At 40.4% G+C, this 19331-nt stretch overlaps 1 protein-coding gene across 4 annotated transcripts in view; it reads right to left on the bottom strand.

Annotated features, from left to right (window-relative positions):
* Window positions 1–19331, bottom strand: part of GABRB1 (gamma-aminobutyric acid type A receptor subunit beta1) — a 400975-nt gene that overhangs the window by 15863 nt on the left and 365781 nt on the right. For all 4 annotated transcript variants that reach the window (XM_065907309.1, XM_065907310.1, XM_065907311.1 and 1 more), the window contains 3 exons: window positions 7234–7371; window positions 6983–7135; window positions 3665–3909 (listed from right to left, as the gene is read on the bottom strand). In XM_065907309.1, the coding sequence (XP_065763381.1) occupies window positions 3665–3909; window positions 6983–7135; window positions 7234–7371 (536 nt within the window). The remainder of the gene's footprint in view (window positions 1–3664; window positions 3910–6982; window positions 7136–7233; window positions 7372–19331) is intronic.

Genomic DNA, 19331 nt, shown 5'->3' with positions numbered 1-19331 from the left:
GGGGAGTGGCCCTCGGGGAGAAGCTGTATAAAGACTCATTTACGCATTGAGATGCGCTCCACTGGCCTTTGAGTCTCTCCTGATTTCTGCTTGTCTTCAGTTACACTCTCATGTCTTCAAGCAGATTTTAAAAAATTTTTCTCAGGATTTATGATTTTTAATATATCAAAACGTCAATTTGATTTAAACAACTCTGCCATGTCTTAAGATGCTCTCTTTTTGAATTTTGGCATAAACGTGTTTACTTATGTTTCTATAAAGCATCTATGGCATTCCAAGTCTAGCTTTCCATGGATAAAAATACATCTTTATTTTTCTTACATGTTTCGTCTTCTGACAACTGAGGGATTTTTCTGTAATTTCTCTTGGAAGTCAAATTTTAAAAGTCAATTTAAAAATCAAATAAACGTTTGTTGATTTGAGATCCAACGAAAATTTAACTTTGTTTAAGCCCGGTGTTGCTCAAAACAGCTGCTTATGAGATAAAGATCAGTTAGATGGGAACATTGTACTTATTTATTAGCTAGTCAGCAAGTCCCCTTTAGGGCAATGTATGTTATACCTCTAGATCTGATACGGCATATGAGCCTTTCTGCCAGCCTTTATTTGTCCGTTTGTTGTTGTTTAGTCGCTATGTTGTATCTGACTCTTTTTAGACCATATGGACTGTAGCCTGCCAGGCTCCTTTGTCCATGGGATTTCTCAGCCAAGAATACTGTAATGGGCTGCCATGCCCATCTCCAGGGCATTTTCCCAACCCAGGGACTGAATCCATATCTCCTACTTGGCAGGAGGATTCTTTACCACTGAGCCACCTGGGAAGCCTTAGCACCTTAGAAAATTCTTTGATATCCTGGGATAGAATCAAGGCAGAGTGTGTTAAAGTTTGTTTTATAATCTTTTTCTTTTATCTGAATAATCTGACTTCAGGTTGCTTGACTTATCCATCTAGTTACTCTCTCTAGAGAATGTTGCTTTTCTAGCCAATTGAAAGGCCTTGTTTTCTTCTTTTTATTACTCCAATGCTTATGTACCTTTGAGTGTTCATCCAGTTCGTATCTTCTGAACTTTCCTACCAAGGAATCTCTACCATTTTATCTATGTAGGGGTTTTACTCATGATAAATCAGTTCACACACATTTCAAGCTCTGCAGAGGACCAACCAGTAGGTTAGAAGTAACTGAGATAGGGAGTGGGAGTAGAAAAGAGGTGGCTTTTAAAACCACTGCTCAGATACTTCTAAAGCTGGTCTGGCTACATCAGATAGCAGGAAGCTTTTCCTTTCAGATATATTCAAGATAAATGCTTTCCTGTCTTATTTTATAATTCAATCATAGTTTTCTTTCCAGCCAGATCAGAAGATTCTTGAGGGCAAGGATCATGACAACCCCTTTTCCTTTAGAATTGAATATAGTGTTTTACACAGAAGTAAAATTTTACTTGAGTGTGTTGCTTTGAATTTTGACCATGTGGCTGAATCTGTAGGTTTTCTTCATTTATAGCTTTCTAGTTACTTGACAGTGTTTGTCAAATGTTGATATCCTACTAAAGAGCACGAAGATGCACCTTGAGGATTAGTAACCTGACTTCTGCCTGCTTCTTCAGTCACAGCACGTATTACTTTATTTCTCCCTCACTCACCATGCTCTTGCTACATTGGTCTTCTTTCAGTAATTTTACACGTCATGCAAATCCTTGCCTAGAGTGGACATGGCGTGGTTGCCACTTTCATCACCCAGCTGTCAGATCCAATGGTAGTTCCTCAGAGAGCTTTTCCCGATCACCTGATCAACATTTGCTATTCCCTTGAACGTGAGCCCTGACATTCTCTTGCCCATTACTCTGTTTCACTTTCTTCATGAAAGTGAAACTTGCTCAGTCGTGTCTGACTCTTGCTGACTCAATGGACTATACAGTCCATGGGATTCTCTAGGCCACAATACTGGAGTGGCTAGCCCTTCCCTTCTCCAGGGGATCTTCCCAACCCAGGGATCAAACCCAGGTCTCCCGCATTGTAGGCGGATCTCTACCAGCTGAGCCACCAGGGAAGCCCCTTTCTTTGTAGCACTTCCTTTTACTTGAAACTGTTCTCTCAACAGCTGGCTGTTCGCGTCCTGCCTGTCTTCCCATGTTAGCGTCTAAACTCCAGGAGGGCAAGGAGACCCCTCTCATTAAGAGCAGCGTCCTCAATGCTCAGGACCATGAATGAATATTGAGTCACCACCTGTGTGCCATCTTCAAAACAATTTGTCATGGATCCAGCGTTTCAATGCACGTAATTGTCAAATGGTTTTAGTGATAAATGGCATGAAAGTAGGGGCTACAGGGCTTTTTCAAAGGAATAAACAAAGCATTATTTTCAGTTTAGTTACACAGTGACAGCACAGGTCATAGGACCTACCAGTGAAAAGCAAAGGACAGATATTGACAGTGTCTTGAATATCATAAATGTTGGTGTTCAGTTGCTCAGTAGTATCAGACTATTTGCAGCCCCATGGACTGCAGCATGCCCGGCTTCCCTGTCATTCGCTATCTCCTGGAGTTTGCTCAGACTCTTGTCCGTTGAGTTGGTGATGCTATCCAACCATCTCATCCTCTCTCCCTGCCTTCTCCTGCCCTCAATCTTTCTCAGCCTGAAGACCTTTGCCAATGAGTCAGCCCTTCGCATCAGGTGGCCAAAGTATTGGAGCTTTAATACTTATTGAGTATTTACTGTGTACTAGATTAGACTTAAAAAATACTAGAATATAAACTATCAAATACTAGACTTTGAAAAAAAATACCAAAACTCATTTAGTCCTTACGGTAACTGAGAGATAGGTATATTATAGTCATCATTTTCTGGTTGATAACATCGAGAACAGGTTAGATAAAGAATAACACAGGTTGATTTGCCTGGAGTTCTAATGCCAGTAAGTGGCAGAGCTGGGAATTAACCCCAAGCAGTTTGATTCCATTCTGTGGATGTAAGCGCTGTGCTGCAGTGCCTCATTGCCACTTAGGAGTAAGAGTTGGTTCTTACTTCTTTAGTTTTCATTTATTTATAAAGTATATCTGGAATTATCTTGCATATAGTCTCACAACTATATAGTTTAGAATAAGGAATCATGGACTTGCAGTTGAGTTGCAGGCCCACGTATGTTATTTATCTATGTAAAATTCCACCTACTATCTCCGATTCTCAGTTTCCAGTTATGCAACATGAAAGGCAGTTTGAGCCTTATTGAACATAAAGTAATACTTTATGATACTTTATTATGTTGTGGGAGTTCTGAGTACCATACTGCTGCTAACTCGCAGAATAAGATTGTTAGGAATATTTAATAGATTGTGCTGTGTTTAGTCACTCAGTCATGTCTGACTTTTTGCAACTCCGGGGACTATAGCCCGCCAGGCTCCTCTGTCCATGGGAATTCTCCAGGCAAGAACACTGGAGTGGGCTGCCATGCCCTCTTCCAGGGGATCTTCCCAACCCAGGGATCGAGCCTAGGTCTCCCGCATTGCAGGCAGATTCTTTACCATCTGCGCCATCAGGGAAGCCCATGAATACTGGAGTGGGTGACCTGTCCGTTATCCCTACCCAGGAATCGAACCAGGGTTTCCTGCATGGAAGGTGTGTTCTTTACCAGCCAAGCTGCCCGGGAAGCCCTATTTAATAGATTACCTGGACTTTATTCATCTCCAGTTTGTTCTTCTCGTTAGCAGTCTGGTCTTGTTTGCCAGCTCCTTTCTTCTGAGGACCTTTCCCGAAAAATATGTAATTCACAAAGGCATATTCCAGCAGAGCCAGGAACACAAACACGAAGCAGCCCATCAGGTAGATGTCGATCGCTTTGACGTAAGGGATCTTTGGCAGGGTCTCCCGGAGGTGCGTGCTGATGGTGGTCATCGTCAGCACTGTGGTGATTCCTGCGGAACAGAAAAGCAGCTGAGCTGGATGCACTCGCCAAGTTTCCTATTGAAGACAGATGACAGGTACCATCCTCTTGTTAGTGTCCCAGACTGATGGTAGTGATGCAATAAACCTCGAGGCGAACAGGACAGACCATCTAAAGGACAAAGCTGCAGGCTCCTTACACAGTTCATGAATGAATCATAAAATGGGAAGCTCTGTGAGTATTGGGTTGAAAACTGTGTTTTAAAAAATAATACACAAAGGAGAAAGAAAGGTGGATGGAAATTTTAAAATCTCATTTATTCACCCACTGTTTACTGTCATATGTCCCTCATTCTGCTACATGCCACCCTCTTTGCTTTCTTCTCTCAGCATCTGTCATGTCCATCCTAAATCTGTTCTTGTAATACTAATCCCCATGGCAGCCACTACCGAAGTGGAAGTCAGTGACCAGTTTAAGGAGACCTATTTCATTGCATGAAACTAAAATGCCCAGGCCATGAGGTCCATACTGCTTTTTAAAAGTATAATGCAACATTCATCATGAGTTGACATGGGAAGAAGAAACTAATAAAGTTCATGATTTACATCAAGTATTTGATATATGGATTTAAAAATATAATAAAATCTTACTGACTTTCCCCCCTCAAATATTACCTCTAGTTCCTTGATTCCAGAGACTAGAGTGAGTTAGCTCCCAGAAGTCAGGAAAAGGCTTCCTAAAAATTCAACTTGTTAAACAAATTTAAGACTGTAGTCTTTTAGAAGGAAGATTTTTGCTTTGTCTACTTTGTTAAATGTGTCATTCTTAACAGTATAATTTTTGTGTGTCTGTATAACATTTTGTGTTGATGATGGTGATGAAATGATGATTGGGGAAAATAAGAAGTGATGTTCCTATTGAGTCCTAAAACGTGCTGTATACTAATATTACACACCTGTATAGGACTGCCCTGGTGGCTCAGACTGTGAAGAGTCTGCAGTGTGGGAGACCCAGGTTTGAACTCTGGGATGGGAAGATCCCCTGCAGAAGGGAATGGCTACCTACTTCAGTAGTCTTGCCTGGACAGAGGAGCCTGGTGGGCTATAGTCCATGGGGTCACAATGAGCTGGACATGACTGAGTGACTAATATACACACAGAGTGATTTTACAGTTGTGAACACATCTCTGGATTCTATGCAGTCATAACAGCCTGCTGAGTGGGATAGGGCAGGTATATTGTTCCCATTTTATAGCTAAGTAAACAGACTCTGAGATTAGCTATTTTACTGTAGATCATGGAGCTAGGGGCAAAAAAGCAAGGAGGTTTGAAGCAAAGGCATTTAAAATAAAAGGAAAACCTAAAACTTGATGGAGTTCCTTACAAATAAAGACAAAAATCATAAAATGGATACTAAAGACAAAGGAAAACTGGCAAAGGGAATAGAAGTTTGAAAATGATAAGAGAATAAAATAGTTTCAACCTCATTTGCTAGTGAGATTATTCTATTTGGATTCCCTGATTTGACCACCCAACTTTAGGAGAACAGAGGGAGTCAGAACTACTTTACAAAAAGTTTAAATTGTTGACATCAGTGATGGGTTTAAATGTCTGGACTGATAAGAAATGCCCTCAGAGTGGTCCTGTTTACTTTTTTTTAATAAATTTTAAAATTTCCCATAATATAATCCTATCTAACCTCTGGTACAGAAACAAACAACTCATTTAAAATACATCAATTCCACTTCTGCTCCTACTCCTTGGCTTGAATTTTTTTAAGCAAGGGGGGTTGGTAAATAAATTTTTTTTCTACTTGAGTAGGTTTTAAACTACCTTAGGTTTTACATTTCAAAAGTCAGTTTTATTTTATTCATTATCTTTATATGGTGACATCTCTAATCAAAAATATTATTAGCTTTGAGGATAGATGTGCAAAAAAGAACCACAATTCATGACCTTGATGGTTCATATTCCCTGCTGTGGACATTGTCCAATATTTTTCTTTAACCACGGCATATATACATATTCATGTTCATACTCACATAATATGTGCACATACATACGTATGATATGATAAGCTATTGGTCTAGTTTCCTTAGTCTTGGAATGTTCAAAGGTTGATAAGGGGCTGCTAGCACTTGACTTTGTGACCCTTAGATACTCAACCAATAGAAATGAGCTGTAGACATGACTAGTCTAGGGGTGAAAGGTTATGCTGATTCTTTAATCCAGTTCTGTAGTCTCAGCAGACCTAGGTATGTTAGGCCTATACCTAGCTAGGTATGCTAGCTTAGTCACAAATGATGCTCTTTTGCATGCACAGATGCATGCGTGTGTGTGTGTGTGTGTATGTGTGTGTGCATGAATAATCCCAGAAGATGATAAATGAAATGGCTCTGGGTCAAATAATAAGGCCAACCCACACATACCCTGATTCATCAGACAGATCTTACATATTCTCACTTTCCAAGGAATCCTTTAAAATTAAATACAGCCCTTCAGCTTGCAGCAATTATTCAGTCATGGCAAGATTAATTCTGAATTTTGTTCTGCAGGAAAGAAACCATTTTTATTCTGTCCTTATCACAGATCATTAATACAGCTGATGAATATCTGTACCTTTCTCAAGTGCAAGAAGCTCCATTTAAGAGAGATTCAGATAGATACAATTTAACTATATTTAATATTCAAAAGATAGTATTGATATAGCTTGTGAATGGTTATAAGATTTAGCTTTCTTCAGGTCCATTTGAAAATAATATAATAATGTTCTCCACCAAAGAAAGCAGGAAGCAAGGAAGAAATCACAAAGTTAGTAAAAATTAGTGTAATGAGAATTTTAAAATATGCTCTAAGAAGCACTTATATAGGGTTGAATGCACTGCAATATTATTTTTTTTAATTTTGGTAAAGTGATAAAAGGACATTATGTTGTAAAACATGCACTCTGTTAAGTGCTTACAAGTAGATGTTTTATCCCCGAGCACCCTTAGGGCAATCTCACCCTTTGCTCTCTATGTGAGAAGCTCTTGCCTGCAGTGCTTCTCACTGGTTGTTATTTGAAGTGAAATCCCACCAGCCCTCTGGGGCGCTGGAATGCATTACCTAGTGCAACTCTGGCTGCAGATGCATCATAATTGATCCAAAACGACACCCAGGACAGAATTGTAATCAGTGTGGAAGGCATGTAGGTTTGCAAAATGAAGTAACCAATATTTCTTTTGAGACGAAAACTTAGTGACAGTCGTGGGTATGCCCCTGAATGGAAAAAAATAAAAGAAAACATCAGATGGTCATTTGGTGGGCTCCATCTTCTTTCTCAGCACCCCTAGTACATTTAGGGGGAAACTTCTCACCTGTTGTGAACTCCACCTTCTTGGACACCATCTTGTAGTCGACAATTGAAAACTGAGGGAGCTCAATTTTGTTCACGCCTGTTACTGCGCCCTCTCCTCCATTCCAGTAAAACTCAATGTCATCGGTGGTGTAGCCATCTGAAACGAAGAAACAGCAGAGTTGGATAAGGATTCAGTTGGCCTAGAAATTCACTTTGAAGACAGTCGGGGATCTGAGAAAAAATCACCAGTGATTGATGATAAGATGATGTTTTAAATCAGGATGACAAAAGAAGTTTGTTGAGTGCTATTTCTGATAGGCTGGCTGTGGTTGCATTGAGCAGATGGACATAAGCTCAATGATGAACATAAGCTCTGTGATCATTCAGTGGTATCTGCTACCACTGCTGCATATTTATTCTCATTGTGTCTACCAATGGGAACTCTTTGATTAGATTGGAGGATGCCTGGATTCTAGGTGTCTTGGCATAGAAGACTGTTAACAGTTCCTTGGGCTGCAGGGAGATCAAACCAGTCAATCCTAAAGGAAATCAACCCTGAATATTTATTGGAAGGATTGATCCTGAAACTGAAGCTCCAATACTTTGGCCACCTGATGCAAAGATCCAACACAACGGAAAAGACTCATGCTGGGAAAGATTGAAGGCAAAAGGAGGAAAGAGCAGAGGATGAGATGGTGAGATAGCATCACCGACTCCACCGACATGAATTTGAGCACGCTTCAGGAGACAGTGAAGAACAGAAGAGCCTGGTGCGCCGCAGTCCCTGGGGCCGCAAAGAGCTGGACACGACTTAGTGACTGAACAACATTTAATCACAAGTATAACAGAGCACATATTTGTTAAGAGAGCTATAGAAAGAATAAATGGATGAAGTACAATGAAAGAACAAATTGGTACAGATCTGTTAAATGATCAAGACATTCAAGATAGCAGTCTCTTTTTTTAAAAAAATAAACTTAGGCAAGCTTCTATTTATATCTTTTGATTATAGCTAATATATATGTGAAAATTTTAGGAACTATATGATTTTTTGATAATATTTTTATATCTTAATACTTATGAGAGTGAGCTTTAAGTAATTTAAGGAGAATATGAAGAGGATTATAGATTGTGACAGAAGGGTCTGTCCTGAAATCTATTCTCCCTTTTATTTTTGCTCCCACTTGCCAGTAGTCTATTTAAGTTTATAGAATAAACATATATTATTAATATATGACAATATATTAATGACATATATATAGTCTATATATTAATAATATATAGACAAATATATTATCATATATTAGAATACCTTGCATAAAAACAATGAATTGATATATCCAAAAGTCTAAAATTCACTTAAGACATAGAGAAGGCTATATTTGTATCTTTCTATCTTCTAGAGACAAAGAGGGTCTTTCTAAGTTTCTTTTCTTTTTTATTCAATCCTTTTGTTTTCAGCCTGTATTCTTATCTTCAAGCTCTGTACTGGTATCCACGTATCCCAAATACCTGCTGTTCTCCCCTCTTCGGAGGAGAAGCCTCTGGTCTTCATGGAGTGGAGGTGTAGGGCTAGGGGTCTGGAGATTTAGTTGCTTAGATCTCTGTTTTCCTGTTAATAGTCCTACCTTCATGCCTCCTGCCACAGCTATTTAATTAGGCAATTCCTGAGCTTTTTTTGGTGGAGAGGGGTCTGTGTATAAATCTGTTTACCTTCTAAGTTAATTTTTTTATTTATATTCACCTCAAATAAAAAAGTATCAAATTCTTTTTCATTTAAAAAGGAGAGAACTGGGGGACTAGAAGCTTCGGTACTTGGATGGGGGTTAGAACAGTGAGATTAAGGAAGAAAGCTGGGTGTGGGGACTTGGCGGGGCCTATTTAATGAAGGCTGCTAGCACTTATGTGACCAGAGCAACTGCTGCTTCCACAGCCCTCTAACAAGATGTGTGTGTGTGTGCTAAGTCACTTTGCAGCCCTGTGGACCCTAGCCTGCCAGGCTCCTCTGTCCATGGGATTCTCCAGGCAAGAATACTGGAGTGGGCTGCCATGCCCTCCTCCAGGGGATTTTCTGAACCCAGAGATCTAACCCACATTTCTTATGTCTACTGCATTGGCAGGCAAGTTCTTTACCACTAGCACCACCTGGGAAGCCCTTAATAAGATGTAACATGAACGCATCAGTTGCTAAGTTGTGTGCGACTCTTTGCGACGCCGTGGACTGCAGCCTGCCAGGCTCCTCTGTCCGTGGAATTCTCTAGGCAAGGATACTGGAGAGGATTGCCATTCCCTTCTCTAAGGGATCTTCCTGACCCAGGGATCAAACCCAGGTCTCCAGCATTGCAGTTAGATTCTTCACCATTTGAGCCATTCCCTTAATAAGATGTAGGAGAATTTTTAAAGTGGGGGGAGAGAGAGAGAGATGAGTACCTCCTGTGCATCAGTAGGGGAATGACAGCTTCCCTGGAGCCCACCATGCTTTCCACCTAGAACACTGCTTCCATTTAGGGTGCTCTGGCTATTGGGTCCAAACCCCAAGGGATATGCAAGAAAAACACAGTATTTATAAGGAAACCCAGTCATCCTAGGGAAGCAAAACAAGCAGAACATTCAAAATAGATGTCATCTCATGAGAAGAACTGTGGGAGAAAGCAGACAAGAGTATGAACTTCTCATTTCCCACCCTCATTCAAAATTTGGGAACACATAAGGATATATGATTAGCATGGGGAAAGTTCCTTACTTCCTCGTTCTGAAGCCCATAGGTTTTAATAAAAAAGTGTGTTAGATGAATTGACGAGAAGATGCCACTGATGAGGCCAGATTAGTGGCTTGGATGACAGTTTGAACAAATTACAGAGAAGTGGAAAATATAAGGGCTAATACATGAATAGTGGGCATGAGTGAAAGAAGAAGAGGAGCTGTAACATACAAAAACAAAATACAAATTTCCCTGAACTTAACAACCAAACTATTTTGTCTATTGAAGGGCTCATTATATCAGGCAACCCTGATATCATTCCTGAACTCCAAGGTAAAATAATAATTTTACAATCTTCCAAACACAGAATGGAGGGTGTTTTCACAGGAAAAGCTACTGGACTCAGACATACAGCTTTAGAAATGAAGGGATTATAAAGGAAGGGATTATAGGGAAGGGAATAGAAAGGAAGGGATTATAGAACAACAATTCACAACAGCTGGAGTAAGAGCAAAAGGGCAGCAACTGAGACTCAAGTCTGGTTCTCGGCCGAAATACCACTTCCTTCCAGAGAAGACACGTGAAGATCCGAGAACATTACCGAGCGACCTGTTTGAGGAAACCGTCTACAGAGGACTCCAGTCAAACACAGGAATCAGGATATCATCAGGGAAAGCACTTTGGAAGCAGGGGGGCGGGGAAGAATTTTAAGACAACTTTGCTCAAATCTATGGAAACACATTTGAAAATTTGAATAAAACAGATAATTTTCTTATAAGAAAAGCATTAGCTAAAACTTGAATCAGGAGAGACGGAAGATCAAAATACATGTATATGTGTGGCTGAGTCCCTTTGCTGTCCATGGAAACTATCACAGCCATATTCCAACATAAAATAAAAAAATTTAATTAAACAAACAAACAAAAAATTTGATGTTACCCCTTACAAACAAGCACCAGATTCCAACATTTAAGAACTGATAATTCTATTTCTACTTAATTCCAAAGTATAAGCTAAGAATAAAAACTTCCAAATTATTTTCATAAACAGAACATATTAGTGAAACAAGATCCAGCAGGACATTAAATGACATTGCATAACATAATTAAATAAACAACGTTTATTTCAGGAGTGAAAATGATTCAATATTAGAAAAATCTAGTAATGTCCTTCATTATATTAACAGATCTAAGGAGAAAAAAAGCATATGATTATGTATACAGGTGCTAAAAAGGCATCACTGCAGATGGTGATTGCAGCCATGGAATTAAAAGATGCTTACTCCTTGGAAGGAAAGTTATGACCAACCTAGATATTAAAAAGCAGAGACATTACTTTGCCAACAAAGGTCCATCTAGTCAAGGCTATGGTTTTTCCAGTGGTCATGTATGGATGTGAGAGTTGGACTGTGAAGAAAGCTGAGCGCCGAAGTATTGATGCTTTTGAACTGTGGCGTTGGAGAAGACTCTTGAGAGTCCCTTGGACTGCAAGGAGATCCAACCAGTTCATCCTGAAGGAAATCAACCCTGAATACTCATTGGAAAGACTGATGGTGAAGCTGAAACTCCAATACTTTGGCCACCTCACGTGAAGAGTTGACTCATTGGAAAAGACCCTGATGCTGGGAGGGATTGGGGGCAGGAGGAGAAGGGGACGACAAAGGATGAGATGGTTGGATGGCATCATCGACTCGATGGACATGGGTTTGAGTAAACTCCGGGAGTTGGTGCTGGACAGGGAGGCCTGGCGTGCTGCGATTCATGGGGTCGCAAAGAGTCAGACATGACTGAGCGACTGAACTGAACTGAACTGAACTGAACTGAAAAAGGCATTTGACAAAATTTAATAGCCAGTCTGTTTTTTTAACAACACAAACACCACCACCCAATAAATATGACTATATGGATATTTCCATAATGTGGTAAGATATAACTTTCTCAGTCTCAAAACCAGAATCATGCTTATTGTGGAAATAGTGGACAATTCCCATGAAAGTTAAGAACAAAATAAGAGTGTACACTGTCATTGCTATTATTTTTAACATTGCTCTGGAAACACTAACCATTAAGTAAGTGAATGAAAATTTTGAACTATAAAGTTGGAAAACTGCTGGTTAAAGTATTAAGATTAATTATACAATTGCATATCCAGTAAGCCCTAAAGAATTAACTGAATGACTATTACAAACAATAGAATTAGTATGATTATAGGGTACAAAATTACTACACAGAAATGAGTGGTTTTCATATACAAAAGCAAAAATTTACAGTGACTGTTTTTAAAATAGAGAGGAAATATCTAGTAATAAACTTAGAAACAGGCAAGACTTACATGAAGCAATATTTGAAACACTTCTGAAAAGCACAAAAGAAGCCTTGAACAAATAAAAAGGCATACCATATTTCAAATAGGAAGACTCAACATCATAAGTTCGTTTATAATTTAATGTGATTGCCTAGTAATACCAATGGGCTCTTTTGGTGGGGGGGAGGGACTAGACAAAAGTGATTCTAAAATTAAAATAAACAGATTAGACAATCTAAGACAACTGTAAAAATTAAGACTCTTGACTTTGTGCTACTAACCTTAGCTTGACAACCAGGCATTAAGCTATGTGTGTGTGTTATTCATTGGATGAGTAGGTATTTATTGACTATGTGCTGGGAATGGAAAGTTGCCATGGTTACAGTAGTGAATAAAACTGACATGGCTCCTGCCCTCTTGGAGACTGCATATTTCTTGTAAAATGTTACATATTTCAGCACAAAATTCCTTTCTAAATCTTTCTGTGTGGATTGGCTTCCTTTAGTACATGTTCTAATATTTAGGAAAGCTAAAAACTACAGTTCCCAAGGTAAAGATTTAGGTACCCTTATTAAACGAATTTAAGTGATGTCAAGGTGATATTTGAGCGTTCATTTTGGTGCAGCTCACACATTGCAGAGGGGGCTCTGGAACCAGGAATCCTGGCTTTAACTTTCTGAGGTCCTGAAGTCAACACGATGGCGGGAGCTAGCTGATCCCCAGCTTCCTGGTGCGGTGAAGCGCTCAGTCCCCTTGGTGGGGCCAGTCTGCACTGCGGTGCTGGGAGTCATTTCCAGTTGCCCGGGCTAGACCAGCCTACTACTTCCGCTTTTTAATTTTGTAAGCAGCTCTTCCTTATTAAATCTCTTTCTGCTTGTTGCCAAATGGGCTTCTATAACAATTCTGCAACAAAAATCTAGATCTATCTGTTGTCTTTCTCTGCTAGGGAAGAATTATTTCCTCCAGATTTGGGATTACCAGAGCTTCCCATTAAAACCTCCGCTGTGGCCTCTGCTGGTCATTCATTTGCTCTTTCTGTGTCTCACATCCCGCTTTCTAAACTCTGTCCTGTGCCTCTGGGGCTGGACTCTCTGTCTCTCTTGCTTCCTTTCGATGCCCCTAGGAAGAACGGACTGAAGATCAGAAGGCAGAAGGGGAAGGCAAGGCCCTGGCTTCTGTCTCTGACAAGGTGGCAGTGTTGCTGTTGCTGACAGTCACTGCTGGACGGGGGGGTGATTCCAGACCCTCCCAGCACCTCTTTTGGCACCTCCACAAACAACCAGGGCTGCATTTCTAATAGGATCAGCAGATTCAGGCTCTTGGGCGCTTGCTTCTGGCTTTGGCTCACTTAACACCCTTTCTTCTTTCTCTCTTTTGCTTTTGCAGCTCCTCCAGTCTTTGTAACCAATTCTCTCTATTAAGTTCCCCTTTTTTAAAATTAATTAATTTATTTTGAGGCTAATTACTTTACAATATTGTAGTGGTTTTTGCCATAGATCGACATGAATCAGCCATGGGTGCACATGTGTCCCCCATCCTGCACCCCCCCCACCTCCCGCCCCATCCCATCCCTCAGGGTCATCCCAGTGCACCGGCTTTGAGTGCCCTGTTTCATGCATCGAACTTGGACTGGTGGTCTATTTCACAAATGGAAAATACATGTTTCAATGCCATGCTCTCAAATCATCCCACCCGAACCTTCTCCCATAGAGTCCAAACGTCGGTCCTTACATCTGTGTCTCTTTTGCTGTCTAGCATATAGGGTCATCATTTCCATCTTTCTAAATACCATATATACGCGTTAATATACTCTATTGGTGTTTTTCTTTCTGACTTACTTCACTCTGTATAATAGGCTCCAGTTTCATCCACCTCATTTCCTTTCTGAAAAACCTTGAGTGGTTTCTGCTTTCCCACTGAGTTTCTGTCAACACAGTACATCTTATTGTGCAAATATTTTACCTGTTTACATAGTTTTGTGTTTATCTCTGCCTTTTGTCTCCTCCATCTCTCATCATATTATATACTTTTTGAAAGCAAAGACCTTCTTTTATTCATTAAAACAATTCTCGATGCCTAGAACATATTTTGCCCATAGTTATGCATCTAATATATGTATTTCTGAATAAATGAATTTATGAATGTTGTTTGCTGCTTAGGGGTCTGAATTTATTGTCTCAAACTGGTAACCTTATTATAATTTATTTAGTAGCATTCTTGAGCCAGATACACTCTTGATTACAGTGATTCTGCCTCCAGGAGCCTTACTGGTGGGTCTGGGCCCCAAGGAAATGGAAAAAGCTGCTCATTAATTTTAGGCTTACTGAGTAACTAGGTGATAAATTACAACCTCAGGCTGATCTTTAAGTTGTGGGATTCTATGGGAGAAATATGTAAGCAATATCTAGAGTTGAAGGACCAGAGATGGTTCAGTTTGGGGTTGAGAGGGGAGAGGATAGTAGTAAGCTTAAAACTTCTCATTGCCCCCCTTCTGCAGGGCAGCAGAGCCCTTCAGGGCCACGCCCAATAGCAGGGCAGGAGCACGGCTGTCAATCACTGTGAATTTTAATAGGATTTAATGATTTATACAGTCAGTGGTCTGGGTCTGTATTCCCAAGCTCACTTGACTTTGTTTAACTAAAACCTCATCAGCTTAGTGTTCAAGGCACTGAGATAATCACAGATGATTTGGGGGAAAAAAAATGCTCACTCACTCCATTTTAGGTAGAAGTGTGAGTTCTCATGGGAACAATAATGGCAGCTGGATCCAAAGGAAAGAAGAGAGGCCTAGAAATAAACTATTATTCAAAGATTACACAAGAACATTTTGCCACAGAGAGCGAACATCAATTTACTCACACCCAAACAACCTATTTACCAAAGGTTCCCTTTATGAACCAGTGACTTCACACAGTGTCTCAAAGCCTGAACACTTGGATACGAAGGATATTGTTTCCTAGCAACAATAACTACACAGAAGCTCTCACAATTTCCTCTCAGGCCCTGGGGACTTCTTAGTGGTGCAGAAAGTACAGATAAAATTAAGTTGATGTCAGTGGATAAAGATGCATGGAGATAGTACAAATGTTCAAGGAACTGGATGCTAGTATTTCCTTCACTTCCTGAAACTCTCTATTTTGGATGCATTTTCTAACTTGGAAATAAAAATTACTCCCTGCTGTGCTTAACGGAGCTGGGAGGATGGTCTAAAATTGAACTGAACTGTGCTTTAGAGAATAGAGAGATTTCAGCTTCTAATCCACAAGTGGACACAAGTAAATGTGTTTCCCTCTGTGGCCACAGCCTTATCCCAAGGGCTTGATCGGTTTAAGCCAATTGTTAAAACTCCATCCTCTTTGCTATGGTGATTGGCTCAGGGTTAAGCAGTAAGTCATGTCTAAAACAATCAGGTTATAGCAGTCTCCTGGCCACCTTTTTTGCTTGGAGATAGGCATGTGACCCAAGGTGGTCCTGTCCTAGAGAAAGCTAGGAATTGTGTTTAAAAGTTGGAGGAGAGAAGTTCTCCCTTTGTCTTTTAGCTGTAGGTAAACAAGAAATGCTCAGTGGAGAGTGTCCAGTCTAGCTATAAAAGCCGATTTCTTCCCTTCTTGTTTATGCCAGTAATTATTAGCACCTAACTGAAGTCACTCATGATCAAGATTTTAGTTGGCCTATTGAAATAGATTTAGTAGTCTGCCCCTCTCTGCTACCTTCCACATGAGGGCCGAAATATTAGAAAGTTATCAATATCTCTGGTCTAGGAGCTGTGTAGATCCTTCTATTACAAAGTTACTAGATATTTGTAATGGTGCATCTCTGAAGCAGATAAGAAGCCTGTCTCTGTTCTTAGTCACTCAGTCATGTCCAACTCTCTGCAACCCCATGGACCATAAACTGCCAGGCTCCTCTGTCCATGGGCAAAAATACTTAAGTGGGTTGGCATGCCCTCCTCCAAGGGATCTTCCCAGCCCAGGGATCGAACCCAGGTCTCTCATATTGCAGTCGGATTCTTTACCATCTAAACCACTAGAAAGCTAGTTGGATCTAATCCTTTAAGTGGCTCCAAGTCTACAGTAGCACTTACTCCAAAGGCTACTTGGGATTCCTTTCTCACTTATCTCTGTATCCTAAGAAGCAGTCAAGCAACCACCGAAGCCAGATTTTTAAAGCATTCTCACAAGTATTTAGAAATTGCAGGTACAAATCTAGGCAACGGGCCACTGAATAACCGACTCCCAGCTGATGACTCACCATTCGAGTGATCATCCTGTCCCTAGGGATGGCCCTCTCATTTTCTTAGTCAACTCAACAGTTAATTGGATTTCTAGGTAATCATTAGAAAATATGTCTGTACAATAAGTAAAAATTCATCTTTTCTGAGAGCATTCACCATCTGACCTTTATCTGCACCTTGTGCCAATAGAAAGCAGGCCAAGTGCATTTCTTATATGACAGGACCTCTGATGTTCAAGCACACGTCTCCTCATCCCCTTCACTGTTTCCTTCTGTAGGTCTGGTCCTCCCCAGGACGTTCTCAGCCTGTGACACCTCCTCTCAGCGGTTCCCAGGTTGCTGGTACACTCCGTGAGCCACGGGACCCCACACTAAGAGGTGCCCACGTCTACCTGGGGTCTCACCCCTCCTTCTGTGTTATCTGGCAACTTTTCCTGTTGTACTGACTCACCCCCAAGATTAAACCTGCCCTGGTCATTGAGTGATTTAGAAATTCATCAGCAGAAGATCTGGAATTACGTCACATCCTTAGGTTTGAAACCTTCAAGTCCAGGGTTATTTGTTGGCTTCCTAAGCATTCCTTGAGAGGTACTCCACTATTTCCAGTCAGATCTAAGATGCACAAGAAGCAGAGTCAGGATTCGCAGTCTTCTTCTCATGCTGGTCAAACCTGCCCAGTTCCTATGTTTGCCCAATGTGTACATTTCCAGAATGACTTTCCAAAAGACCTGCCCATTCATATCTGATTGTTTAATACTGTATAATCCATTAATGTTGTCTATACTTGGTCATCCCCTTTTAAAGACTTTTAGATCCCAAGTATCTTTGCTTTTGGAGACAGCTCCCCACTTCATTTTCAATATATAAAAATGTATTCACATTCCATGTTAAACTTAATTTATGTGTCACTAATAAAAGTACTAGGAAAAAGTAAAAAAGTCACTATTAAAAAAAAGAACTGCTAGAACATTCAGGAATGACCTAAATCAAATCCCTAACAATTATACAGGGGAAGCGGGAAATAGATTTTAGGGATTAGATCTGATAGACAGAGTGGCTTATGAACTATGGATGGAGGTTCGTGACATTGTACAGGAGACTTGGATCAAAACCACCCCAAGAAAAAGGAACACAAAAAAAGCAAATGGCTGTCTGAGGAGGCCTTACAAATAAATAGCTGTGAAAAGAAGAGAAGTGAAAAGCAAAGGAGGGAAGGAAAGATATTTCCATTTGAATGCAGAGTTCCAAAGAATAGCAAGGAAAGATAAGAAAGCTTTCCTCAGGGATCCGTGCAAAGAAATAGAGGAAAACAATAGAATGGGAAAGGCAAGAGATCTCTTCAAGAAAATTAGAGATACCAAGGGAACATTTAATGCAAAGATGGGTTTGATAAAGGACAGAAATGGTATGGACCTAACAGAAGCAGAAGATATTAAGAAGAGGTAGCAAGAATACATAGAAGAACTATACAAAAAAGATCTTCATGAACCAGATAATCATGATGGTGTGATCGCTCAGCTAGAACCAGACATCCTAGATGCAAAGAAAGTGGGCCTTAGGAAGCATCACTACAAACAAAGCTAGTGGAGATGATGGGATTCCAGTTGAGCTATTTCAAATCCTAAAAGATGATGCTGTGAAAGTGCTGCACTCAATATGCCAGCAAGTTTGGAAAACTCAGCAGTGGTCACAAGACTGGAAAAGGTCAGTTTTCATTCCAATCACAAAGGAAGGCAACGCCAAAGAAAGATCAAACTACCACATAATTGCACTCATCTCACACGCTAGCAAAGTAATGCTCAAAATTCTCCAAGCCAGGCTTCAACAGTACATGAACTGAGAACTTCCAGATGTTCAACTGGATTTAGAAAAGGCAGAGGAACCAGAAATCAAATTGCCAACATCTGCTGGATCATTGAAAAAGCAAGAGAGTTCCAGAAAAACATCTATTTCTGCTTTATTGACTATGCCAAAGCCTTTGACTGTGTGGATCACAATAAACTGTGGAAAATTCTGAAAAAGATGGGAATACCAGACCACGTGACCTGCCTCTTGAGAAATCTGTATGCAGGTCAGGAAACAACAGTTAGAACTGGACATGGAAGAACAGACTGGTTCCAAATAGGAAAAGGAGTACATCAAGGCTGTATATTGTCACCCTGCTTATTTAACTTATGTGCAGGGTACATCATGAGAAACGCTGGGCTGGAAGAAGCACAAGCTGGAATCAAGATTGCCATGAGAAATATCAATAACCTCAGATATGCAGATGACACCACCCTTATGGTAGAAAGTGAAGAAGAACTAAAGAGCCTCTTGATGAAAGTGAAAGAGGAGAGTGAAAAAGTTGGCTTAAAACTCAGCATTCAGAAAACTAAGATCATGGCATCTGGTCCCATCACTTCATGGCAAATAAATGGAAAAACAGTGGAAACAGTGTCAGACTTTATTTTCTGGGGCTCCAAAATCACTGCAGATGGCGACTGCAGCCATGAAATTAAAAGACATTTACTCCTTGGAAGGAAAGTTATGACCAACCTAGACAGCTTATTAAAAAGCAGAGACATTACTTTGCCAACAAAGGTCCATCTAGTCAAGGCTGTGGTTTTTCCCGTGGTCATGTATGGATGTGAGAGTTGGACTGTGAGGAAAGCTGAGCGCTGAAGAATTGATGCTTTTGAACTGTGGTGTTGGAGAAGACTCTTGAGAGTCCCTTGGACTGCAAGGAGATCCAACCAGTCCATCCTAAAGGAGATCAGTCCTGGGTGTTCATTGGAAGGACTGATGCTGAAGCTGAAACTCCAATACTTTGACCACCTCATGCGAAGAACTAACTCATTGGAAAAGACCCTGATGCTGGGAAAGATTGAAGGCGGGAG

Source organism: Muntiacus reevesi, chromosome 16, assembly GCF_963930625.1.
Source record: "Muntiacus reevesi chromosome 16, mMunRee1.1, whole genome shotgun sequence".
Lineage (NCBI taxonomy): Eukaryota > Metazoa > Chordata > Mammalia > Artiodactyla > Cervidae > Muntiacus > Muntiacus reevesi.
Note: the sequence above shows the minus strand (reverse complement) of the source record. Positions and strands in the feature narration are given on the sequence as shown.